General features: G+C 36.8%; 2 protein-coding genes across 3 annotated transcripts in view; one reads left to right on the top strand and one right to left on the bottom strand.

Annotated features, from left to right (window-relative positions):
* UBA6 (ubiquitin like modifier activating enzyme 6) overlaps window positions 1–4,869 on the top strand; it is an 89,690-nt gene extending 84,821 nt beyond the window's left edge. For both annotated transcript variants that reach the window (XM_073891758.1, XM_025887570.2), the window contains 3 exons: window positions 292–379; window positions 540–634; window positions 2,580–4,869. In XM_073891758.1, the coding sequence (XP_073747859.1) occupies window positions 292–379; window positions 540–634; window positions 2,580–2,715 (319 nt within the window). In that variant the 3' untranslated portion in view covers window positions 2,716–4,869. The remainder of the gene's footprint in view (window positions 1–291; window positions 380–539; window positions 635–2,579) is intronic.
* A 17,778-nt stretch (window positions 4,870–22,647) lies between these two features.
* The window catches only part of STAP1 (signal transducing adaptor family member 1), a 34,809-nt gene continuing 29,764 nt past the window's right edge, over window positions 22,648–27,692 (bottom strand). Inside the window, exons 8-9 of the mRNA XM_025887419.2 lie at window positions 27,099–27,195; window positions 22,648–25,648 (exon numbers count right to left, since the gene is read on the bottom strand). Coding sequence (XP_025743204.1) covers window positions 25,599–25,648; window positions 27,099–27,195 — 147 coding nt within the window. The 3' untranslated portion in view covers window positions 22,648–25,598. The remainder of the gene's footprint in view (window positions 25,649–27,098; window positions 27,196–27,692) is intronic.

The following is a 27,692-nucleotide window of genomic DNA, read 5'->3' as shown; positions in this document are numbered from 1 at the left end:
TTCTGACTAAACTAGCCATAGAACACTCACATAATTTAATCTGCCACATTATTTAGCATTAAACTCTCTTGCTAAGACACACTGATTTATTATGAGACACTGGAAGGATCAACAAGGTGTACTGATAAAAGTGGTTACCTTGTATGTTGTAATGGAGAAATAAGTTATTTTTTCTTTTTCCCCTATGTTATTATGTAGCTAAATCACAAATAATGGACTTCTGGGGCTTTTTATTATTATTAAGGGGGAAAATATTAAAATATTTTTGTTTTGAATATTTTTCTACAACAGAAATGGAATATCATTTACAATTTGGGACAGATGGACTATACATGGAAAAGAAGACTTCACCCTCTTGGATTTCATAAATGCAGTCAAAGTGAGACATTTATTTACTTAATTCATTAGTTGGAGGTTTTCACAAATAATACCTAGCAGAAATTTGTCTGCTGTCTTTTTACTGGTTGTAAAACATTGTCACCCAGCCTTTTATATCTGGACATAGCTTTGATTGTTTGTCTCTTTGTATTTACTTTTAGGAGAAGTATGGAATTGAACCAACAATGGTGGTACAGGGAGTCAAAATGCTTTATGTTCCTGTAATGCCGGGTCATGCAAAAAGATTGAAGTTAACGTAAGTATTAAACCTTATATCAGAAGATTCAAAAGACTTAAAATATAAGGTGATGCACACTGGGACATCAAATAGATTTACCTGTGCTAATTTAACCAGTTTGCTAATAGCACTGTTTCCTAAAAATCAGGATCTTTGTTGATAGCATCAGTGTTATAACCCATGAGCAGTAGGTCAGATGACACATGTTGGCTTGTATTAAATAAATAAAAGTTAACGTAAAAATATTTGTCATATGAATCTCTGCATGATGGGTGCTTAAACATATGCATATTTTAACTAGGATTATCAGCTAATGAGATTAATCACTTTTAATTATTATAATCCAGGCTTAATGATCTATACTTTAAAAAACAAAATTGCTATTACATATAATAAGGCATTAATTTGCCTTATATTATTTTGTCATTAGGATCCCTGAGCATCTCTTGGATACATTAATAATAGTATTTCCTGTATACTACCTAGATGAGAGTAGAATGTGTGGTCCTAAAGCGTACTGATTAGTGGAATTTAAAATTTGTTGCACGTAATTCACAGTAGTGCTTTATTCCAGTATTTGGAATCTCCAGCATGATATACTTTGTGAATGATATTTTTCATTTACCAGATATCTACTAAGTACCCATTAAGTGGTTAGACAAGCTTGGTTTCAGAAAGACCTGGATTCACATCCATGCCCAGCTACTTGTTTTGTCGCATTGAATAGCTTACTGAACTTTTTTGAAACTTAGTTTTCTATCCATAAATAGGAGTGATTGTGCCCATAGCTATTGAGCATTAAAATAATAGTAAAGATTAGCAGTGTCATAGCATCTGAGAGGTAGCCCATAAATGTTACTCCTATTAATATTTTGTCATTATATGTCTTTATCAAATAGCTTGTGCCCTCAGGGAATTCAGTCTATTATGAGAAAGGGACATGTTAATCATTAAAATGTAATTGAATAATTAGTATAATAAAGGTTTTTACAGAATACCTTAGGCACTACTAACTCAAACCTTTCCCTTAGGATAGATTTCATTTGAGATACCTTTGAAAAAGGATATCAGGCAAAAGCAATAGCTTATGCAAAAGCATATAGCTAATAAAGAGCATGCATGATCTATTTGGGAAATCAGTATTTTGGAATAACTTAAGGATGAGATGATAAGAATAAATGGTAGAAAGAATGAGAAGTTATAAATGGGACAAAATTTCTTTGTAAAATGGAAAGAACTGTTACTGAGGTTTAAGTAGATTACATTGTTCAGAGCGTGGCATGAGATAGGTACACATGGCATATGATATATAACGGTAGGCAAGAAAGTAAAATAAGATTTACATTTTAAGAGGATTCTGGCAGCAGAGTAGATTGGAGGTAGGAGACAGCTGGCTCGAAGCTAATCTAGTAATCTAAGAATATATATATAGGTGATAACTTGATTTAAGACCGTATCAGTAACAATAGTAACCACAAAGTGGCTTTTTAGTGAATAGGATATACATGGGATATAAGAGAAAGGTGAAACTTAATGTCTTTCACTGTGATTAGCTTGCATTTGAAGATTTAAATCTAGTTTGCTTTTTACTCTTTACATAGAAATGCTTGAGAAGAATTTATGATACCTCCACACTTTATAGGGAATATGAGGATAATTCATTTTTAAAAAACATTGCTTACATTTTGGTTTTGTGGGTGGGGGAGATTATCTTTAACAAATGGTTTATATTCTTTACCAATACTAGCAGTAGTCCAGACTGATTCACTGTTAGATAAATGAATGTCTTGAGTTTAGAGGTTTTAGTAAAGAAAAATTATAATACATGAAAGCAGATGAATTACTAGATTTAAAAGTAAATGTAAAGTCTAGTCAGGTCAGATTCTCTGGGCAACATTAAATAGCAAATCTCTTTCATTTTACAGAATTTACCAAATTATTTGTCCTTGATTATCTTTCTTAGAATGCACAAACTTGTGAAACCTTCTACTGAAAAGAAATACGTGGATCTTACTGTGTCATTTGCTCCAGACACTGATGGAGATGAAGATTTGCCTGGACCTCCAGTAAGATACTATTTTAGTCATGACACTGATTAACAGAAGTTGTCTTAGATTTATTCCAGGACTACTTGATTTTGGAAAGATTGCACTTAATTCAGGAATGAAAAAAAAATAAATTCATAATACTATGGATTTCTCTTTGATGAAGCCTTAATTTAAGGGAAACATCAGTAGAAAACTACAGTGAAGAATTTTACAGCATTTTGAAATATAATCTATACTTGTCTAGTGCTTCATATGTGTATATGAACACAAGCAATTTTGAACTGGACTGATGTTTTGTAATGCTTACAAAAAATTTGTGTATTAACCTCTCTGGATAAAAAGAAGGAAAAAAATATGTATCTGTCACCAGAAGAGATAAAAGATCAAGAAATTCAAAGTAACAAATGCAACTATCCAAAAAGTTTAATCTTATTTTGTGAATTTTGTTGTTGTTCACTATTTGAGACCCAATTTTTCTATATATATAGTGTTTGGCACCCTGCACCTCTTATAATTAGGCTTTTGAGTTTAACACCAGTGGGAAGAGGAGAGATGGTAGCAGTGAATGAAGAGTAGCCATTTTAAATTGTTACAGTTTACTGTCCTGATAATTTAAGCGGAGTTTGTTAATATCTCTATCTCCTAAAAATCAGGATCTCTGTTGATAGCATCAGTGTTGTAACCCATGAGCAGTAAGTCAGATGACACGTTAACTTGTATTAAGTGTTAACAGTATTATATGAACTCTGACAACCCTCTTAGAGGGTCCATGAATGTGAACAGATAAGTGTGGCTAATCATTTGATTCTTCAATATGCCTTCTAATGTGGCTATTTTATTTATTTGGAACTCTAAACCTGGTTGTCATAGTATATAAGACTAAAAGGTTTTGTAAAGGGAGTGTCCTTAGAAGTAGATGAAAACTAGAAATTAAAAAAAAAAATCATTACTAGTTGAGTCTTGATTTTTTTTTTTCTTCCAGCAACCTAATGGACAGAAAAAAATATTTTATTTTAAAGGGAAACATACTGTTCTATTCTGCATTCCCAGAAAGGGAGTTGACAAAGATAAAAATTTATTTTTTTAGGTCTTTATTGATAGAAACTTTCTGTTTTCTGATAGGAGATATTACAGAAAATTCATATAAATGCTTTCATTAAAATGATGTAAAATGTACTCAACGCTGTAAACTTGGTAAAAACAGCAATTATTTCTTTTATTTCTAAGGCTGTCATGCATTCTAAAGCAATTGGCATTTTGTAACCAGAGGAAGTCATTTCCCTCTAGCTGCTTTTAGTCTGATCTCTTGTTCAGGCCATTAATAGATACTTTGATAAACTCAAAACTAGATTTACATCAGTATTACTCCTATTTGGTATCTTTTTATACTCTACTTAACTTTCCTTTTATTTCATTTGTAAATAGTTGAAATTACTTTGTCAACCAGCTGTATTGTTTCATTCTTTTGTAAAAGTATCATCCAATTGGGAAAGTTTATTTGGGAGTGGAAGGCGAATTTGTATGAATAAAAGGATACTCTGCATTGGAGGCAAGGATAGGGGGATGGGATGAATTTAAAGGAAATGGATACCCTTTAAATAAGTAATTTTTGTTCAAGTATAATGTTTAAAATTCCCTAAAATTGAATTTAGAACATCAGAGCTCTATGGCTTGGAACTCTTAAGGCTAGCAATAATAAAAGGACTTTTCTATAAAATGCCTTTTCCCCATTTTCATTTTGCTTTGTGTGGTAGTAACTGATGTTTTCCAGGAAGCCATTCAGTAATCGTCAACTGTGATCTAATGCTTGCTTGTATTTTATTTAAATCTCCACATCTTTTCAGAAGTAAATTTGGAACCATGCTATCAGTTCTTATTTATAGTGATCAGTGCTTTAATACACATAAACAAAACCAACAAAGATTAAGTTCATTTTGTGATTAAACCTGAAACCATTTTATCATTGCTTTTTTTCCCCCCTGTAGGTAATGGTTATTGCCATCAATCTCTATTTAGTTCTACTAAGCTGGAAAGCTAGGGTGTGAAGTTAATGACAATTTTTTTTTCATTATCTGTTTTATTTCTGTACCATGAGATCACTTTTGGTGATTAAAATACCAGGTGCAAAAATTATTTGATTTTGTAAGGTACTACTGAGTGATTTTTTTACTTATTAAAAATAAATTAAGAAATTTGACAGTATCTTTGTAAATCCTGTTCCATGGTTGACTCCAGAGATTCCAGTTTTGCTATTCATTTTGTGTGTAATGTTGCTTTGGTGTTTTCTAATTTTCATGTTTTGCACTCATGGAGATCTAACAGTCAGTGAGTGTAGAGGAACATTACTTCAAAGTGCCTTTGGCTCCTGGAAATTCTATTATAAAACAATTGAGAAATGGTGACTGCAAAACCTAGAAGATCTGATAAATCTCACACTGTTGGTTGGGGATATCCAAACTATATTCCTTTTTTTTTTTTAGATTTTTATTTTATTTTTAGTAGGCTTCACACCCAATGTGGGGCTTGAACTCACAACCCTGAGACCAAGAGTCACATGCTCTACCAACTAAGCCAACCAGGCACCCTTAAAGTATATTCCTTTTTAGAGTTTAAAACTTTTTTGGTACTCATCAGTAATTTCATTCCTCTAAATTGTCCCAAAGGTAGAACTTAGACATAGATGTATATCTTTATTTTTATTTTTTGTCTGTTATAACACTCCCTGTTGAAGCCAATGACAAGGCATAAAAAAGTCAGCAATGTTTAGAGTCCACTATTTTATAATTAGTAAAAATGAAGACAGAAAATTGTTCTTCTGAGATCTTAAGGAAAAATCTGTTGACCTAATAATTAAATTATAATGAACAAAAATTAAAATTACAAAAATTCATTGTGATTGTAAGTAATCATTTTGTATACAGTCAGTAGGTATGGATTTAACTATTTTATTTTCAGCAAATCCAAACCAAAATCAGGAAGTTGAAATCATGGGGATTAGAGTAAGTAATTAATAGGTAATTTTCAGTGTTCATTTTTCTCTTGCCATTTCTTAGCTTTGTTGAGAAATATATATTCAAATATATATACACACACACACAAATAATATATAGAATATAAATACACAGTTTAAGGATTAATTTTAAAGTAAGGGCTTGTATAACCAGCTGTCAAATCAATAGAACATTGACAGCAGCCCAGAAATGTCCCTCGTAGTTCCTTCTCAATCACAACCAGCTTCCCTACACATATTCTCTGGCAATACCACTATCCTACCTTTTGTGATAATTCTTTGTTTTTATTTATAGTGTTAACCACCTATTATGTACTTAAATAATATAGTTTACTTTCTGATGGTTTCTGACCTTGATGTAAATGGAATCAAACTGTACTTTTTTGTGGCTGCTGCTTTCCTTCAACATGAGAATCATCCATGTTATTGCTTATAGTCACACTTTAGTCATCATTGTTGTGTAGTTTACCTTTGCATTAATATACCACAACTTATTTATTCCTTCTATTGATGTTTTTAGTTTGGGGCAATCACAGACTTTGTCTTCTAAAGGCCTTAGCTTTGCCTTTCACATTTTCAGTTTTCAATTCATGAGGAATTAATGTTGTGTATGCTGAGAAGTGCTTCACCACCATTTATTGAATTATTAAGTATGTTCTTTTTTGCAGTGCCACTCTTCTGCATTACCACCCAAGTCATACATCCATTTATGTGTATATCTCTGAATTTTTTGTTTCTTCTTTTCTATCTCTGTGCTAGTATGGTATTTTCATCACTGTAGCTGATGTATTATTTTTTATGTTTGGCAGAACAAGTCCTCCCAGTTTATTGTTCTGTGAGAGTATCTTCGTTATTCTTAGCTCATTGTATTTTCAGTTCTCAAATTTCTAATTACAAATATGCAAATTCTGTCACTCTTGCGGTTTCCAGTTTTCTTGCTGAAATTTTCAATCTTTTATCTACCTGAACATGGAAAACATTATTATTTTATAGTGTGTGTTTAATCCCAAATCTGGAACTCTCCTGTGGGTCTGTTTTTTGTTTTGTTTTGTTTCAGCTGATAATCATTATCTTACATCCTTGTGTGTATGGTTATCTTTAATTATATGCCAGTATTATATTTGAAAAGTTGCCTTTAAAAATAACTTGATGTCCTGCATAGTATTTTCATCCTCCAGAGAGGCACTTGGCCACTAGTAACTCAAGACCAGTTCCAGAGTCGAGATTTTATGAGTTACCCATGTGACTCAGAGTAGAGCTATAGACTACTACTGCTCTTACTTCCTGTTTACCCTTATTCCTACAACCCTCCCGAGTTGGGTTCAAAGTGTAGATTAGGGTTACCAGGGCCCCCATCTCTTGGCTGGCACTGGACTCTACCTTTTAATCCCTAGTCCCTTAACTCTCCTCAGCTTCTCAGTGGACTCTTAACAAATCTGCAAAAGCTCCCAGGGCCCAAGTGATCCCAAATGAATGGTTCACTTTTATGAATTTCTACTCTCTTCCAGATGTTAGTCTCACCATTCACTAATATAGCTCTCCAATGCCATCCAACATTTTTTAAATACATTTTGCCCACCTTTTCTAGATATTCTCAAGTAAGAATGTCAATTAAAATTATGTAGCCCACTTTTTATCCTCTTTATTATGTGTTAAATAAAATTTTTTGTATTCTGTATCTGGAAACATACTAAATTATAATGATTCTTATAAATTATTTGCAAATTAATTTGGATATTCTGTATAATCTTCAAATAAGGACAGTGTTTAGTCTTTTCTAAGATCCAACATTTTATTTTTGTTAATCCTCTCTCTTATGTGTTTGCTTTCTATCCCATTATTTTCTGCTCTTATTAATATTTTTCCTATTTTCTTTGCATTTCCTATTTTCTTTCTTTCTTTCTTTCTTTCTTTCTTTCTTTCTTTCTTTCTTTCTTTCTTTCTTTTTTTGCTAGTGCTGTTTTTAACTTCTTGAGCTGGATACTTACCTCATTGATTTTCAGCCTTTCAACATATGCATTTAAAATTAAAAATTAAAAATATCTCTATTACTATACTATAATCGTATGATATTCTAATTACTATTGTAGCCATATTCCACAAGTTTTGACACATAATATGGTTAATAGTTAAAATAATCTCTTTTCATTAAGAGTTCCTTTGTAACTCAGGTTTTTTAGGTGTTTTTTTCAGTGTTTCTTCATTTCTAAACATAGAGTTTGGATTTTAGGGATTCTTTTTAACCCAGTTGAATAATCTCTGCCTTTTAGCTGAAAAACACTTAGGTCATGTACACTTAATGTAATTGCTGATATATTTAGGTTTAGTTCTGACATTTTATTTTATGGGGTTTGGTTTGGTTTGATTTTCTTTTTTTGTTTGTTTGTTTTTTGTTTTGTTTGTGTTTGTTTTTGTCTAGCCAGTTCTATGATTCTTTGTCTCTATTTTCTTGCCTTTTAAAAAAATTTTTTGTGGTTTTTTTAATTCCATATATGCCACTTACTAATATTATCTCTGCTGAACTCTAGACAGCCTTTTGTATTCTGGAACTTTGCAAACTGCTTTTCTCTTTTGTCATTTGGCTTCCTTCAGGTTCCATAGGTAGGTGGCACTAGGAGGAGGACTGGAATGCCGGAGAAAGGAAAAAGAGACTTACCCTTGCCATTTGCTTTCCGACATTGTCAGCACCACCTCAGCAGTGGCTTTTCTTCCAGTAGCCTCTGGTTGGTTCTTAGGCTCTAGCTTTTCTCTGGTACTCTGCAGAGTATCTATTCTAGGCTTCCAGGTTCTAATAATGTTACCCTCTTCCCTTTAATAGCTGTGTCCCTTGCTGATGTTTTCAATTCTCCGAAAACCTGTTTAACAAATTTTTTATGTTAAATTTTTTTAAGTTTTTTTATTGTTATGTTAATCATCATATTTTACATCATTAGTTTTTGATGTAGTGTTCCAGGATTCATTGTTTGTGCATAACACCCAGTGCTCCATGCAGAATGTGCCCTCTTTAATACCCATCACCAGGCTAACCCATCCCCCTATCCTCCTCCCCTGTAGAACCCTCAGTTTGTTTTTCAGAGTCCATCGTCTCTCATGGTTCATCTCCCCCTCTGACTTACTCCCCTTCATTCTTCCCCTCCTGCTATCTTCTTCTTTTTCTTTTTTCTTAACATATGTTGCATTATTTGTTTCAGAAGTACAGATCTGTGATTCAACAGTCTTGCACGATTGACAGCGCTCACCATAGCACATACCCTCCCCAATGTCTATCACCCAGCCACCCCATCCCTCCCACCCCCCACCACTCCAGCAACACTCAGTGTGTCTCCTGAGATTAAGAATTCCTCATATCATTGAGGTCATATGATACATATCTTTCTCTGATTGACTTATTTCACTCAGCATAACACCCTCCATTTCCATCCACATCGTTGCAAATGGCAAGATCTCATTCCTTTTGTTGGCTGCATAATATTCCATTGTGTATATATACCACCTCTTCTTTATCCATTCATCTGTTGATGGACATCTTGGCTCTTTCCACAGTTTGGCTATTGTGGACATTGCTGCTATAAACATTGGGGTGCACGTACCCCTTCGGGTCCCTACATTTGTATCTGTGGGGTAAATACCCAGTAGTGCAATTGCTGGATCGTATGGTAGCTCTATTTTCAACTGTTTGAGGAACCTCCATACTGTTTTCCAGAGGGGCTGCACCAGCTTGCATTCCCACCAACAGTGTTGGAGGATTCCCCTTTCTCCACATCCCCGCCAACATCTGTCGTTTCCTGACTTGTTAATTTTAGCCATTCTGACTGGTGTGAGGTGGTATCTCATTGAGGTTTTGATTTGGATTTCCCTGATGCCGAGCGATGTTGAGCACTTTTTCATGTGTCTGTTGGCCATTTGGATGTCTTCTTTGGAAAAATGTCTGTTCATATCTTCTGCCCATTTCTTGATTGGATTATTTGTTCTTTGGGTGTTGAGTTTGATAAGTTCTTTATAGATTTTGGATACTAGCCCTTTATCGGATATGTCATTTGCAAATATTTTCTCCCATTCTGTCGGTTGTCTTTTGGTTTTGTGGACTGTTTCTTTTGCTGTGCAAAAGCTTTTTATCTTGATGAAATCCCAAGAGTTCATTTTTCCCTTGCCTTTGGCGATGTATCTAGGAAGAAGTTTCTGCGGCTGAGGTCGAAGAGGTTGCTGCCTGTGTTCTCCTTTAGGATTTTGGTGGACTCCTGTCTCACGTTTAGGTCTTTCAGCCATTTGGAGTCTATTTTTGTGTGTGGTGTAAGGAAATGGTCCAGTTTCATTCTTCTGCATGTGGCTGTCCAATTTTCCCAACACCATTTGTTGAAGAGACTGTCTTTTTTCCATTGGATATTGTGCCAGTACCATACTGTCTTGATGATGACAGCTTTGTAATAGAGCTGGAAGTCCGGAATTGTGATGCCGCCAGCTTTGCTTTTCTTTTTCAATATTCCTCTGGCTATTCGGGGGTCTCTTCTGGTTCCAACAAATTTTAGGATTATTTGTTCCATTTCTTTGAAAAAAGTGGATGGTATTTTGATGGGGATTGCATTGAATGTGTAGATTGCTCTAGGTAGCATTGACATCTTTACAATGTTGGTTCTCCCAATCCATGAGCATGGAACATTTTTCCATTTCTTTGTGTCTTCTTCAATTTCTTTCATGAGTATTTTATAGTTTTCTGAGTACAGATCCTTTGCCTCTTTGGTTAAATTTATTCCTAGCTATCTTACGGTTTTGGGTGCAATTATAAATGGGATCGACTCCTTGATTTGTCTCTCTTCTGTCTTGTTGTTGGTGTATAGGAATGCCCCTGATTTTGACTGAATTCCTGTATGAGTTCTAGCAGTTTTGGGGTAGAGTCTTTTGGGTTTTCCACATACAATATCATATCATCTGCAAAGAGTGAGAGTTTGACTTCCTCTTTGCCGATTTGGATGCCTTTGATTTCTTTTTGTTGTCTGATTGCTGTGGCTAGGACTTCTAATACTATGTTGAATAGCAGTGGTGATAGTGGACATCCCTGCCGCGTTCCTGACCTTAGGGGAAAAGCTCTCAGCTTTTCCCCATTGAGAATGATATTCGCTGTAGGTTTTTCATAGATGGCTTTTATGATATTGAGGTATGTACCCTCTATCCCTATACTCTGAAGAGTTTTGATCAAGAAAGGATGCTGTACTTTGTCAAATGCTTTTTCCGCATCTATTGAGAGGATCATATGATTCTTGTTCTTTCTTTTGTTAATGTATTGTATCACGTTGATTGATTTGCGGATGTTGAACCAACCTTGCAGCCCAGGGATAAATCCCACTTGGTCATGGTGAATAATCCTTTTAATGTACTGTTGGATCCTATTGGCTAGTATTTTGGTGAGAATTTTTGCATCCATGTTCGTCAAGGATATTGGTCTTTAATTCTCCTTTTTGATGGGGTCTTTGTCTGGTTTTGGGATCAAGGTAATGCTGTCCTCATAAAATGAGTTTGGAAGTTTTCCTTCCAATTCTATTTTTTGGAACAGTTTCAGGAGAATAGGTGTTAATTCTTCTTTAAATGTCTGATAGAATTCCCCTGAGAAGCCATCTAGCCCTGGGATTTTGTTTGTTGGGAGATTTTTGATGACTGCTTCAATTTCCTTAGTGGCTATAGGTCTGTTCATGTTTTCTATTTCTTCCTGGTTCAATTTTGGTAGTGGATACATCTCTAGGAATGCACCCATTTCTTCCAGGTTATCTAATTTGCTAGCATAGAGTTGCTCATAATATGTTCTTAGAATTGTTTGTATTCCTTTGGTGTTGGTTGTGATCTCTCCTCTTTCATTCATGATTTTGTTGATTTGGGTCATTTCTCTTTTCTTTTTGATCAGTCTGGCCAGGGGTTTATCAATCTTGTTAATTCTTTCAAAGAACCAGCTCCTAGTTTCGGTGATCTGTTCTACTGTTCTTTTGGTTTCTAGTTCATTGATTTCTGCTCTGATCTTTATTATTTCTCTTCTCCTGCTGGGTTTAGGCTTTCTTTGCTGTTCTTTCTCCAGCTTCTTTAGATGTAGGGTTAGGTTGTGTATTTGAGACCTTTCTTGTTTCTTGAGAAAGGCTTGTATTGCTATATACTTTCCTCTCAGGACTGCCTTTGCTGCATCCCAAAGATTTTGAACAGTTGTGTTTTCATTTTCATTGGTTTCCATGAATTTTTTTAATTCTTCTTTAATTTCCTGGTTGACCCATTCATTCTTTAGTAGGATGCTCTTTAGCCTCCATGTATTTGTGTTCTTTCCGACTTTCCTCTTGTGATTGAGTTCTAGTTTCAAAGCATTGTGGTCTGAAAATATGCAGGGAATAATCCCAATCCTTTGGTACCGGTGGAGACCTGATTCGTGACCTAGGATGTGATCAATTCTGGAGAATGTTCCATGGGCACTAGAGAAGAGTGTGTATTCCGTTGCTTTGGGATGGAATGTTCTGAATATGTCTGTAAAGTCCATTTGGTCCAGTGTGTCATTTAAAGTCTTTATTTCCTTGTTGATCTTTTGCTTAGATGATCTGTCCATTTCAGTCAGGGGGGTGTTAAAGTCCCCCACTATTATTGTATTGTTGTCAATGTGTTTCTTCGCTTTTGTTATTAATTGCTTTATATAATTGGCTGCTCCCATGTTAGGGGCATAGATATTTACAATTGTTAGATCTTCTTGTTGGATAGACCCTTTAAGTAGGATAGAGTGTCCTTCCTCATCTCTTATTACAGTCTTTGTTTTAAAATCTAATTTGTCTGGGGCGCCTGGGTGGCTCAGTCATTAAGCGTCTGCCTTCGGCTCAGGTCATGATCCCAGGGTCCTGGGATCGAGTCCCACATCGGGCTCCCTGCTCGGCGGGAAGCCTGCTTCTCCCTCTCCCACTCCCACTGCTTGTGTTCCTGCTCTCGCTGTGTCTCTTTCTGTCAAATAAATAAATTAAAAAAACTTAAAAAAAAAAAAAAGAAAATACTCTGATATCATTTAAAAAAAAAATAAAATCTAATTTGTCTGATATAAGGATTGCCACCCCAGCTTTCTTTTGATGTCCATTAGCATGGTGCAATGGTTTTCCACCCCCTCACTTTCAATCTGGGGGTGTCTTTGGGTCTAAAATGAGTCTCTTGCAGACAGCATATTGATGGGTCTTGTTTTTTAATCCAGTCTGATAGCCTGTGTCTTTTGATTGGGGCATTTAGCCCATTTACATTCAGGGTAACTATTGAAAGGTATGAATTTAGTGCCATTGTATTGCCTATAAGGTGACTGTTACTGTATATTGTCTGTGTTCCTTTCTGATCTATGCTGCTTTTAGGCTCTCTCTTTGCTTAGAGGACCCCTTTCAATATTTCTTGGAGGGCTGGTTTCATGTTTGCAAATTCCTTTAGTTTTTGTTTGTTCTGGAAGCGTTTTATCTCTCCTTCTATTTTCAATGACAGCCTAGCTGGATAGAGTATTCTTGGCTGCATATTTTTCTCGTTTAGTGCTCTGAATATATCATGCCAGTCCTTTCTGGCCTGCCAGGTCTCTGTGGATAGGTCTGTTGCCAATCTAATATTTTTACCATTGTAGGTTACATATCTCTTCTCCCGAGCTGCTTTCAGGATTTTCTCTTTGTCTCTGAGACTCGTAAGTTTTACTATTAGATGTCGGGGTGTTGACCTATTATTGATTTTGAGAGGGGCTCTGTGTGCCTCCTGGATTTTGATGCCTGTTTCCTTCCTCACATTAGGGAAGTTCTCTGCTATTATTTGCTCCAATATACCTTCTGCCCCTCTCTTTCTTCTTCTTCTGGGATCCCAATTGTTCTAATGTTGTTTTGTGTTATGGTATCACTTATCTCTCGAATTCTGCCCTCGTGATACTGTAGTTGTTTATCTCTTTTTCTCAGCCTCTTTATTTTCCATCATTTGGTCTTCTATATCACTGATTCTCTCTTCTGCCTCATTTATCCTAGCAGTTAGTGCCCCCATTTTTGATTGCACCTCATCAGTAGCCTTTTTGATTTCGACTTGGTTAGATTTTAGTTCTTTTATTTCTCCAGAAAGGGTTTCTCTAATAACTTCCATGCTTTTTTCAAGCCCAGCTAGTATCTTTAAAGTCATGATTCTGAACTCTAGGCCCGACATCGTACTAATAATGTCCGTATTGAATAGGTCCCTGGCTGACGGTACTACCTCTTGTTCTTTTTGCTGAGGTGATTTTTTTCGTCTTGTCATTTTGTCCAGAGGAGAATAGATGAATGAGAGAACAAAATGCTAACAGGTTAACAACGTCCCCAGCAAATATACTGTATACAAATCAGAAAAGACCTGAAACCAGGGGAAAAGAAAGGGAAAGAAAAAAGAAAGAGAAAAAAAAAGATTAAAACAAAAACAGAACAATACAAAAAAAACAGAATATGATCATATATGATCAGGCTAGTGCATAGATCAGTGCCACACACTAGATTTTGGGCGTATTTTGGTCTGTTAGGAAAAAGTGCCTCCTAAAATTTTAAAGGAAGAAAGACATATGTACAAAATAAGGGTTGATACAATGAAGGGATGGAAGATGACTGTAAAGATGAAAATTATAAAAGATTTATAAAAGGAATTGATGTTTGAAAAAAGAAAGAAGAAGATTTAAAAAAGAAAAACAAAAAAAGGGAGAGAATGTGATCAGGCAGGAGACTAGAACAAAGCCATTCACTAGTGATTTAGGGTATATTTTGATCTGTTAGAAGAAACTGTATCTCAAAATTTTAAAGAGAGAACAACCTATATATATATGCCAAAAATAAGGGTAACTACTCTGAAGGGATAAAATATGACTCTAAAAAAGAAAAATAAAAAATGTTTTTTTTAAAAAGGGGGTTGATAAGATGTTGGTTGAAAAAGGGAAAAAGTAAAATTAAAAAAAGCAGTTAAAAAAATTAACTTTGATGAACTAATGAATCATGGTAAAAAAAAGCCATGAATTCTATGTGCAGTATTCCCCTAGCGCTGGAGTTCTCCTGTTCTCCTTGATCGGTAAACTTGGTCTTGGCTTGCTGGCTGTTCGAGCTGATCTTCTGGGGGAGGGGCCTGTTGCCGCGGTTTTCAAATGTCTTTGCCGGGGGCTGAATTGCCCCGCCCTTGTCGGTCCAGGCTAAGCAAGCTGCTCGGGTTTGCTCTCAGGAGCTTTTGTTCCCTGCAAGCTCTCGGTACAGCTTTGGAGGACCAGGGTGAAAATGGTGGCCTCCCAAGCTCCACCCGGAGGAGCTGATAACTCGGGGCCCCACTCCTCAATGCGCACCCAGAGAAAAGCAGTCACTCCCGTCTCCCTGGTCTCCGGCCGCACTCCGTGCTCACCTGGCCTGTGACCGAGCATTTGTATCTCTGGCACCCGACCCCATGTGCAGTCTCCAAACCCAGCAGATCCCTGCGGTGCGCTCCCGCGCTTTCCTCTCAGGGGAGAAAGGGGAGTCTCCCCGGCTCTGCCGCTTGTTGGGTCCCTGCTGGAGGAGCAGTGGCCCAACTGGGCCACGGATCACAGTTTATGGCAACCCCGAGCTGAGAGCCCGCGCCTCGGCTCTGTCTCTGCAGCCGGCTTCCCCGCTCCGATACCTGGGAGCTCTGCCGCACTCAGGCACCCCCGGTCTTTCTGTGACCCCGAGGGTCCTGAGACCACACTGTCCCGGGAGGATTCCACCCCACGCTTAGCCACTGCAGCGACGTCCCTCAGCGGAGCCGACTTCTATTTTTTTTTTTTTAAAGATTTTATTTATTTATTTGACAGAGAGTTAGCGAGAGCAGGAACACAAGCAGGGGGAGTGGGAGAGGGAGAAGCAGGCTTCCCGCTGAGCAGGGAGCTCGATGCGGGGCTCGATCCCAGGACCCTGGGATCATGACCCGAGCCGAAGGCAGACGCTTAACGACTGAGCCACCCAGGCGCCCCCGGAGCCGACTTCTAAAAGTTCCGATTTTGTGCTCCGCGGCTCTATCACTTGCCAGAAGTGGCCGACGGAGGCCCCCTCCCCCGCCGTCTATCCTCCTGAATATCGCCTCAGATTCACTTCTCCGCACGTCCTACCTTCCAGTAAGTGGTCGCTTCTCTGTTCAGAGAGTTGTTGCTACTCTCCTCTTCGATCTCCTGTTGAGTTCGTAGGTGTTCAGAATGGTTTGATCCCTATTCAGCTGAATTCCTGAGACCAGACGAAATCTAGGTCTCGTACTCCTCTGCCATCTTGCTCCACCCCTAAGCTCTTTCTTAATATACATGATATGGTTTCTCTTTGCCTAAGCTATACACACTTTTTTTCTCTCTTCTAGTTCAGTGGCTTTTGTCTTTTGATGATTACCCTGTATTACAGTTTGATTAAGCCATTCAGATTAAGGCAGACTAAATTTAATCATTATCTTTACCTTTTGCTAATTATAGTTTCCAAAAATGTCCACAGCAATATTTCCAATCTATGCACTTTTAGAATCTTGCAACCTCCTCCAAACCCCATAAAAGACCATCTATTTTCACTCTCTTTGAACCTGAACCAGAATTTATGATTGCCCTAACTAATATAACAAAATACATCATATGTAACTACAACTTTTGAGGTTAGGTCACAAAAGGCTATGGCTTCTGCTTGTCCCTCTTTTCCTCCCTCTTGGAAGTCTCACCCTTGGATTCCAGACATGATATCACGAGGAAGCCGAAAGTAACCTGCATGGAGAAACTGAGGTCCCCAACCTACAGCCAGCATCAGGTGTCCAACATGAGTAAGTAAGTTCAGATGATTCCAAGCCCCAAGCTTAATGGAGCAGAGACGAGCCATCTTTGCTGTCCTGCCAGATTCCCGACCCACAGAATCCATGAACATGGATGGTTTATGCTAGTAAGTTTTGGGGATTATTTATTATTATTATTATATTCTAATAACTAGAACAACTCTAATTCCCAGTTTGGCTACTATGATCACGTATTTTATTTCTGTTACGTACTTTAATTCTGTTGTCATTTACATAAATGTCTTTTAGTTCTGCAAGACTGTTACTCTGTTTATGAAGTTAGTGTTTTATTTACCCATACTCATATACCATCTGGGCTGAATTTCTTTCTACCTGAAATACTTTAGAATTTCATTTTGTGAGAGTCCAGTGGTGGCATACTTGCTCATGATTTCTTTGTCTGAAACTATATTTTGCCCTCATTCTGCAAAGATACTTTTGGTGAATGTAAAATTCTAGTTTGGCCTTCATTATCTTTCATTGGAGATATTTTTCTACTCTCTTCAAACTTCCCCTATTGTTGAGTCAGCCTTCAGGCTAAACTAAACATTGTAGCTTTAAAAGAAATCTCTGTATCTGCTTTCATTTTACGAAGTTTAATTATTATGTGTCTGGGTATGGATTTCTTTTATCTTGTTTGGGATTTGTTCAGCTCTTTGAATCTAGATTTGGGTCTTTTCTTGGTTCTAAGAAAGACTTGATTCGGGGCACCTGGGTGGCTCAGTCGTTAGGCGTCTGCCTTTAGCTCAGAGCCACGCATCGGGCTCCCTGCTCCACAGGAAGCCTGCTTCTCCCTCTCCCACTCCCCCCTGCTTGTGTTCCCTCTCTTGCTGTGTCTCTCTCTGTCAAATAAATATATAAAATCTTTAAAAAAAAAAAAAAAAGTCTCGATACTACTCCTTCACATAGTGCCTTTTTCCCCATTCTCTTCTGTGGGGATTCTCATTAAACACAGCAGACTTATTCTGCCTTCTATGTTTAAAACCCTCTTTTCTGTATTTTCCAGTTGTTTCTGTCTCATCATGCTTTATTCTGCATCATTTCTCCTGCCCATATTCTAGTTTACTTCATCTGTTTTTTATGTTACGACCATCCATTTTGTTTTTAATTTTGGTTATGTTTTTCAGTCCTAGAAGTTCTGTTTGATTCTTTAAAAAAAAAAAAAAAAAAAAACTGTTAGATTACCTTTTATAGTTTTCTGTCCCCTGCAGAAATTTTCTAATGTTTATTATTTAAACTATAAGGGCCACCTTACGGTCTTGGTCTGCCAGTTTCAATTTCTGCAGTTTTTGTGGCTCTTTCTCTGTTGTTTCTCCCAGCTGATTTTGGGAGATCTCCCAAATCATCTCCCAAATCTCCCAGACCATTTAGTGGTCTTTTAGATTGTCGTCCTTGGCCAGTCCCTCGACTGTTTCTATGTTCCTCATCCATTCCTTTTTACTTTATTGCAGTCAACCACATTGCCTCATCATCTTCAGGAGTCTATTTTTTTAAGCATTCTATATTAAGCACTGTTTATTCTCTTAGAATGCAAGAATACACCCTTAACATTTTAAGATTGTTGCAAATTGGAGCTCTTCAGTCTCTTATTTCTTACCAGTATTTGGACTTAATCGTAAGACCCTTGAGAATACAAGATAGATTTGATAGATCTTTGTAATCTTTGCATCAGTTAACCACTTGATATCACAGTAAATTTTAAAGGAGTAGTTTGCCTACTTGATTGTATATAGCAGACTTTATTGTGTGTGATAAAAAAGCAGATTTCTGTATCAGTAATCCCCAGAAATTAACTCTCTAAGTCTGAGAGAGGCTTAGAATTCTGCATACTTTCAGGCATCCCATATAATTCATTAAATTGGTTTGCTAGGACTGCTATAATAACAAAGACTAAGTGGCTTTAACAACAGAAATTTATTTCTCATAATTTTGGAGGCTAATCTGATCAAGATGTAAGCAGAGTTGATTTTTTTCTGGGGCCTCATTGGCTTGTAGATGGTCATCTTCGCCCTCTGTCTCACATTGTCTTTTTTCTGTGTGTGTGTCCTCATTTCCTCTTCCTTTCAAGACACATCTATATATAAATTGTTGGAGCTAAGAGGACCGTAGGAATCCATTCTAACTCATTTTTTTCGGATGAGGAAACCAAAGAAGCCAAATAAAACAAAACAACCAAATAATTAGAACCAAGAGTAGAATATAAACCATACCTTTTGATTCTTACTTGGTTGCAAAAGTGATTCTCAAATTTGATGACCATCAAAATCAGTTTAGAAGCTTGTTTTTCAAGAAAAAAATTATGAGAAAATATTTAATTCAGTAGATCTAGTGTGGGGCTGAGGAATTAGTATTTTTAAGGAATTCTTTGTGATTATAATCAGTCTCCTACTGTGTTGTACTTGTGCAATGGGTGATTACAAACCCTTATACCATTTTTGTAGATTGTTTTTACAAAAGAAATATGGGTTGATTTTAAGCTAGCAAAACGACAACATCAGGGGAAAACAAGGAAATTGATCATTTTTATGTATTTCCAGTAAGAGAGAATGGCATAGTTTTCCTGTTAGAAAAGAGCTTCTAAGTACATTTCATGTTTCTAGCATGATTTCTAGCTAGATAATTAGAATGATTTATATTTGATAAATTCATCAAATCAGATTTCACCGAAACCTAGTGAGGCTTTTTTGGCATTGCTAGAATTTAGGAGAATCTGCTGTGGAAAATTGTATAGAGGGAAATGTGTATTTAATTGAAGCCTAGGAAAATAAAAACTTCATTTAGAAAGGACCATAGGTTTCTAACTTATATCATTACATAGGAATGTATATATCAGTGAGTTACTCTCACAGCCATATTCTGTGGTTTCCCCATGAATTGGTTTCACTCAGGAAAGATAATGAAGTTGTATGCGATAATGTTTAATTCTGGTACTGAGGTAAGCAACTTGGTAATCAGGATCAGGAAAATAGAGGTAATTTTCTCTACAAGCAAGATCTTCCTTTTAAAAATAATAAGTTATCAAGATACATAAAGGTAGTTTTCCTCTTTTACTTTCATGCAATATATAGATTTTTCTCCTTTCTCTTCTCCCTTATGTGGTGGTTTCTTAGCCTAAAAATAATGCTTAATAAAATAAAGAACCAATATCAAGGCACAGGGCAGTTCTTTATTTTCAAATGTAAATTGATTTTCCTGTTGTACTTGGAACATTGGTGGTGTTTATTAAATATTAGTTAATTAAATAATGAATATTCATATGCTTTTTAAATTTTTATTTTATTCTTGTGATTTGGCTCCTAATGAATTTTTCTCTAGGGAACATTTTTTTCTTCCTGACTAGCTTAATATCAGTTACCTACCCTACCATATTTTAAAGTGGCTTTTAGTTTTGTTGTTTCTTTTTTTTTAAAGATTTTATTTTTAAGTCTCTCTACACCCAATGTGGAGCTTGAACTTACAACCCCAGTGCTCTACTGACTGAGCCAGCCAGGTGCCCCAAAAATAGCTTGTATTTAAACTGCTGATTTCTGAAGCTGGGAAAAATAAACTGAGGAAATATCTTTGACTATTTGGTTCTATCATTGCTTTTCCTTTTGGTGCCAAAGAAAAAGCTGAATGCTGGCATGGGTTAACATCAAGGATCAAAGAAAAAAAAAATCTCATTTTCTTTTTGATAGTATGTTTTTGGAAACACTTTAATTTTCTCCAAGTCTCCAGATTTTAACCCTTAGGTGCTCTACAACTTCCATTTCCTAACTCAAGGCAAATTAAAGCTAAGGGCTCCTGCATCCCCACTATGCCCCAATCAGCTATGGAGTCCAAACTCCCTAAAACAATTGTAGGGTTCCCCAGAGTTTCCTTGAAGCTTAAGCACCATCTGTCAAGATGGGTTTTGCTGTTTTTGTACTTTGTTTTATTTTGTTTTTAAGTCCTTTCTCCACTGTCATGTACTCTTCCAGTTTACTCTTCCATCATCTTTCTGCTTTTCAAAGAAAATACATTACTCTACAGAAGATAGTCTGATTATTTCAAGGCTCTCTCCATGTGATCATCTAATTCTATCTGTTCATATGTCGTGTTGCTCCCTCACTCTTTTAATAAGGGAATCTGATATGCAGGGAGGTTGAGTAATTTGTTTCGGATCACAAAGCAAACTGAACCAGTTCAGTCACCAGAGCAATAATAATCTGGTTGTCTGTTTCTAAAAGCATTGACATTTTACACGAACAGCCCATTTTTGGTTATTTCTTTCCACTCTTTATTTTTTTTTTTTAAAGATTTTATTTATTTGACAGAGAGATAGCGAGAGCAGGAACACAAGCAGGGGGAGTAGGAGAGGGAGAGCAGGCTTCCCCCCGAGCAGGGAGCCCGATGCGGGGCTCAATCCCAGGACCCTGGGACCATGACCTGAGCCGAAGGCAGACGCTTAACGACTGAGCCACCCAGGCGCCCCTATTTCTTACCATTCCTTATTTATTTTTCTCTTCTGGCCCTGCTCTGAGGATGACTCCATCTCCAAGCACTAACTACACTGTAGCAATAGAGGCAGCATAAGCACCTAACACCCCCAAAGAAAGCTCATCCTGGCCAGAGAACCTGGGAAAACGTGGCCTAAAGAATGGGTGGACAGAGTGGGTGGGGGTTGCCAGGGAGAAAGGTTGGAATTCCTGTTAGTTTTTTCTTCTTCTTCTTTTAATGTCTTTTCCTCAAAGGCGGTCCCAGTCTCCACAGAACTACACGGTGGCACTGATGGCTAAAACTCTTAAGAAACCCCATCTTTAAAAGACCAGGAAAAAGGACCTTTGGTAGCAGGAAAGTGGGGGAAATCCTGGAGAGGTGAGAGAACTGAAAAAGCATCTCCTATAAGTTCCAGGCTCACCCCTAAGCTGTGCCTGCACAGAACATATAAAACAGATAACGAAGGCTTTGAGAAGTAAAAACTACTGAACTATATAAGTTGTATATAGTCTTTATGTAGTTTATTATATATATGTATAGTTTATAACTAAACTATAAACCACTGCCTAAGTCCTAGGTCAATCCCTGACACATACATGCATTAGACCCAAACCAACATAACAAAGGCTTTGAAAACTGAACTGATACTGGAACTTCTTCCCACAAAGAGTAAGGCAGACAGAATTGGTTCAATCTAATCAGGATGATTATCTGCTTTAAATTTAAAAAAAAGTCTCCAGGGGCACCTGGGTGGCTCAATTGGTTAAGTGTCCGACTCTTGATTTCACTCAAATTATGAGTTCAGGCCTTGCCTTGGCTGGCAGTGGGCATGGAACCTGCTTAAGATTCTTCATCTCCCTCTCCCTCTGCCCCTCCCCACCCCCCGCTCAAAAAAATGGAAAAAGTGCAGAAGACCCAACTAAGGGAGGCCCAGACTCCCAACCCACAGAAACAGGAAAGGATAGGGTGAAGGGTCGGGGGGTGGGGGAGAATATGAATATCTGTATACAAATATCTATCACTGGAGATGTCAATCACTGAGAAGGTTTTTTTAAAAAGGCTTCAGAAATAAACATGGGTTTGGATTCCAACTTCATTTACTAGTTGTGTTTCTGACTTAACTTTAGTCATATGTGAAAACTACTTAGGTAGTGATTATATGAATTGTCTCATTTTTATTTCTCCCAATAATCTTATAAGGAAAGTATGATTATTATCCTTGTTTTATGACGATTCACATAATCATGGCACTTCACACAGTGCCTATCACAGAGTTAAGTATACAGTCGCACAGGCTCTAGTTACTTGCAATAGTCCTTTCCTGTTTCTCAGAATGACAGTTTTCCTTTAGGAAGAAGAGAGGGTTGCTTCCTCCTTCCCTAATGTTATGCTTATTCATTCATCTATCTATTCTACCAATATCCATCAGCTTCTACTTTGTTCCAGGCCCTAGGCCAGAAGACTAATTCAAGGACTTAGAAAAAAATGAACAATTCCTTAAAAGAAATTACCAAAATTCACTCAAGAAAAAAATAGATAACCTGAATTATCCTACATCTATTAAAGAAATTGAATTCATAGTTAAAAACCTTCAGTAAAGAAATCTTCAGGCCCATATGGCTGATTGGGTGAATTCTACCAAGTATTGAAGTAAGAAAAAATACCAATTCTACACATATTTTCCAGACCACAGAAGAAGAAGGAATGCTTCTTTGCCGGCATTTGAATGCCATTTTTTGACGGCAGCATTACATTAATACCAAAACTAGACAAAATAAAAGGAAACTTTCTCAGTCTGATAAATCATCTTTTTAAAACCTACAGCCAACATTATACTTCTTAGTGAAAGATGAAATGTTATTGTCCTTTAAAACCGGAAGCAAGGAATGCCTGGGTGGCTCAGTTGGTTAAGTGTCTGCCTTCTGTTCAGGTCATGATCCCAGGGCCCTGGGATCAAGTCCCTCATTCAGGCTCCCTGCTCAATGGGGAGCCTGCCTCTCCCCCTGCTTGTGCTGTCTATCTCTCTTTCTCTCTGACAAATAAAATCTTTAAAAAAAAGAAAATTACAAGGAATCTAAAGAAAAAGCTTTTAGAAATGAATAAAAGTCTAGCAAATGGAATCTTGGAATTGCAAGATCAATATATAAAAAGTGTATTTCTATATATTACCAATAAATAATTGGAATCCAAAATGTTAAAAACTACCATTTATAATAGCACCAAAAAATTAAGTCGTTAGGTATTAATCTAACAAAATATGTGCAGGATCTGTATGCTGAAAATTATAAAGAACTATAAAAGAAATAAAAAAAAAACCTAAATAACTGGAAGGGTATATTATTTCTGATTTGGAAGATAATATTGTCAAGAGGTCAGTTCTCCCTTAACTCATCTAAAGCTTCAACAAAATCCAAATCAAAACTCTGGAGGATTTTTCTGTAAGTACCATGCTGATTCCAAAACTTAACACAGAAAGGCAGAGAAACTAGATTGGTCCAAACAATTTTGTCAAGAAGAACAAAGTTGGATTTATATTTTCTGATTTTAAGAACTACTATAAAGCTACAATAATCAAGATAGCATGGTATTGGCAAAAGGGTAAGAACATATATCAATGGAAATTGATCCACAAAAATATGGTCAATTGATTATTTTTTATTTTACAAAGGTACAAAGGCTATTTAAATGAAGAAAAGATGATCTTTTTTTAACTAACAGTGCTCAAACAATTATATACCTAAATGCAAATAAAATGAATTCTGCACTTAAAATTAATTTCAAGTAGGTCATAGACCTAATGTAAAACATAAAACTATGACACTTAAAGAAGAAAACCAGGGAGAAAAATCTCTGTGATCTTAGGTTAAGCAAAGAGTTCTCAGATACAACACCAAAAGTACAATCTATATACAAAAGCAAAAATTGATCATTTTTACTTCATTAAAATTTAAAACTTAAGCTTTGCAAAAGATACTATTAAAGAATGAAAAAATAAAATATTTGCAAATTATATCTGACAATATCTGAATATGCACTGAATTATCAAATTTCAACCATAAAAAAACAAAAACCAAACAAAAATGTGGTCAGAAGGTTTAAACAGATATTTTACCAAATTAGATATATGAGTGTCAAATAGCACATGAACAGATGTTCAACATAATTAATCTTGAGGGAAATGCATATTAAAACCACAGAGATACTATTAGTAACTTTTTTAAAAACGTGACAATACCAGTGGGGTGTGGCTGGCTCAGTTGGTAGAGCATGCAACTCTTGATCCTCAGGGTCATGAGTTCAAGCCCCATGTGTGGTGTAGAGTTTACTCAAAATTAAAGAAAAAAAATTTAATGACAATACCAAGTGCTGATGAGGATGCAGCTACAACTCTCCAGCATCAATGGCAGATGTGCAAAAAGGTAGAACTGCTTGTGAAAAGAGTTTGGCAGTTTCTTATAAAGTTAGTTGGATTCTTTCCATATAACCCAGTAATCTCATTCCTAAATATTTTACCCAAGTGAAATGAAGACTTATGTTTACACAAAATCTGCATATGAATATTAATATAGTCAGTAAGTAATTGCCAAAAACTGGAAACAACCCTAATACAGTTTAATTGTTGGATGGATAAACAAACTAGTTCTTCCATACAGTGAAATACTATTCAGCAATAAAAAAAGAACAAGCTAGGGGCACCTGGGTGGCTCAGTGGGTTAAGCGGCTGCCTTCAGCTCAGGTCATGATCCCAGGGTCCTGGGATTGAGCCCCATGTCAGGCTCAATAGAGAGCCTGCTTCTCCCACTCCCTCTGCCTGCCGCTCTGCCTACTTGTGCTCTCTCTCTGTCAAAGAAATAAAATCTTTAAAAAAAAAAAAAGTAGTAATACACACAACACTTGTGTGAATCTAGACATTATGATGAATGAAAGTAATCAGCCTCAAAAGTTTTCAATACTTGTGATTCCATTTATATAACTTTGGAAAGTGCAAAACTATAGGAATCGAAAACATCAGTAGTTGCCAGGGATTATGGGTGAGAAGAGGGGTTGACTACAAAGAAAGAACATTAGGGCATTTTTTTGATGTGGTAGAACTTTCTGAATCTTGATTCTGGTGGTGGTTGTCAAAACTCATTGGACTGTATACCAAGAAAAGAGTGAATTTTATTGCATGTAAGTTAAATTTTTTAAAAAGAAAGAAGTATAGCCCTTGTACATAAGACGCATCACACTTAGATTTATTCAATTCACAGTTTCTCCTATACTAAAAGCTCCAACAGGGCCATACTTGATTCTTAACACTAAGAATTTCTAGCCCAAGGACTTGAGGTTTCCTTCTTCTCTTAACGGCTCTGAGATCTCATGTGAGAGAGCCTGAGCTAACTCCTCAAGTATTAGAGAATAAGTGAGGAGAGTGGTTCAGCCAGCTCCAGCTGGCCGCCAGCGCCAGATGTGTGAATGAGGCCAACTTGAAACATACAGCCCCGGTCAGGCCATCAGCTGGTTAGTCGTGTAAGTGACAGCAAGTGAGACTAGCAGAACTCTCCAACTGAATCCAATCCAAATTGCCAATGCACAGAATCGTGAGCAAATAAAATAGTTGTTGATATAACTACCATGTTTTGGGGTGGTTTGTTACACAGCATTAGATAACTGACATGAAGCAAATTATGGCAGATTCACCGTCACCCTAAACATTTTTTTTAAATTTTAGAGGTGTAACAGGAAATCGTTTGGTCTCTGAAAAAAAAAAAAATATATATATATATATCAATAGTTACTTCTTATATTAATCATATTAAGTAATAGTTAATAGATTTCTATAAATGGTGTTTTCCTGCATTAAGCCTGTGTAATATATTATTCTGGCCATATCTGTAGTAATGTCTTCATTCCTTGTAGGTATATTTTAAGAGAGATGTTCAGAAATTAGTATATAGAAAAGGTCAAAGATGTGATAAGAGGGCTAAAGGAACCAATAACTCACAGAGGACAGAGACTAAGGGGCAGGGGGCATTGTGGCTGCTTTTATATATTTGACGGGCTTTTTAAAACCCTGAGTTGTTCCAAAGCCAGAAATGGATTAATATATAGAAGTTAAAGGAAGAAATATTCAGACTCACTATTAAGGAAGAATTCTCTAAGATGAGCACCGATAGAAGTGAAGTGTGCTGCCTCAAAAACCAGTGAGGCGACCATCATTAGGAATTTTCAAACAAGCTGATTGGTCACATCTTAGAGATGTCTTCTGTACTCAGTGTGCGGGTGATTCCTGTATAGAGTGAGACACTGTACTAGACAATTTCCCTGAAGTTCCTTCAGACTCTGAGTTTCTTTATTTGGCATCACAAGATTCATAACTATGTTTTCAACCTTGGACTTTTAAAGTTGCTGGCTTTTTAAACTTAGTCATACTTTTCTGCAGGTAGCCAAACAAAGTTGTTTGACCTCATAATCTGTAGGAATTGGGACGTATATATCTTACACTTAGACTTCTGCCTTTATGATAGAATAAGCCTCTCTCTCAAGTCATCTACTGCCTAATGGCCAATTCCCATAGTCTCTCTTTAATCTTCATCCATTTCAATCTGACTAGAGCATCTGATATTGTTGACAGATCGTACTTTTAAAATCCCTGTTTGGTTTCCATGACTCTGTACGAGTATGGTTTTCATCTTATCTCTGAACTTGTTTGATAAAGCCAACTAGAGGGGCGCCTGCATGGCTCAATCCGTTAAGCGTCTGCCTTCAGCTCAGGTCATGATCCCAAGGTTCTGGGATCGATCCCTGCATCAGGCTCCCTGTTCAGAGGGGAGCCTGCTTCTCCCTCTCCCTCTGCCTGCCATTCCCTGTGCTTGTGCTCTCTCTCTCTCTCTCTCATTCTCTGTCAATAAATAAAAAATCTGAAAAAAAAAAAAGCCCAAGTAGAATGATGATGAAATTAGTAGTCACAATACATGCCTTTCGGCTTTTCTTTCTCTAGAATGGACCAGTACTCATCCACCAGAATATATTGGTACTCCCTTATTTTCACAGGGTTAGTGACCAAATGACTTACAAATAGATAAACTTAAAAGCTGAACTACGTTCCTACCTGGTTGGTATTACAAATCATATACGGGGGGTGGGGAGAGGGGTTGTTGTTTTGTTTTGTTTTGCTTTCCTTAATACAGCAATGAAGTGAACATACCAAGGGTTTCATCAGTTGAATATATAAATGGTCGTAAATTTCCTTGAGTCTCCTTCATGAAATAATCAATGACACTGAAAAGGTTTGGGAGTGTTACCTGTACAAAGAGAGTGAGAGAAGGCTCAGTGTCATCCATGTGAAGAGAGAGTAAAAGAAAGCTCAGATGAAATAATGATTACTGTGAATTTCCTGATCTCTAGTAAAACATGTCAGTACTCCACTTCAATGAGGTACTGAGTGGCCAATGTTTCCTACCCATGCATTTTTTTTCTCTTTTATAATACCCAATTCCCTGTTGAGAAATTTCCCCCTCCCCATGGGATACATTTTGGTGGACAATAATTAGGTACTCTGCTCTTCCCTAGTTATTGCATGAGAATGTGACTCAGGTTAGGCCAGAAAATTCTCCCTTCCTGAAGTTTTAACTTGAGTAGAGGAACAAGGAAGGATAGCATATTCCTAATCAGGTGGTTCTCACTACAGTTGACCCTTGAACAACATGCCAGCCCCCATGCACTCAAAAATCCATGTTATAACTTTTGACTCCTCCCAAAATGAAACACTAAAAGCCTACTGTTGACCAGAAGCCTTACT

This window comes from Callorhinus ursinus, unplaced genomic scaffold (genome assembly GCF_003265705.2).
Source record: "Callorhinus ursinus isolate GAN/ISIS: 27379988/994484 unplaced genomic scaffold, GSC_fseal_2.0 scaffold4, whole genome shotgun sequence".
NCBI lineage: Eukaryota > Metazoa > Chordata > Mammalia > Carnivora > Otariidae > Callorhinus > Callorhinus ursinus.
Note: the sequence above shows the minus strand (reverse complement) of the source record. Positions and strands in the feature narration are given on the sequence as shown.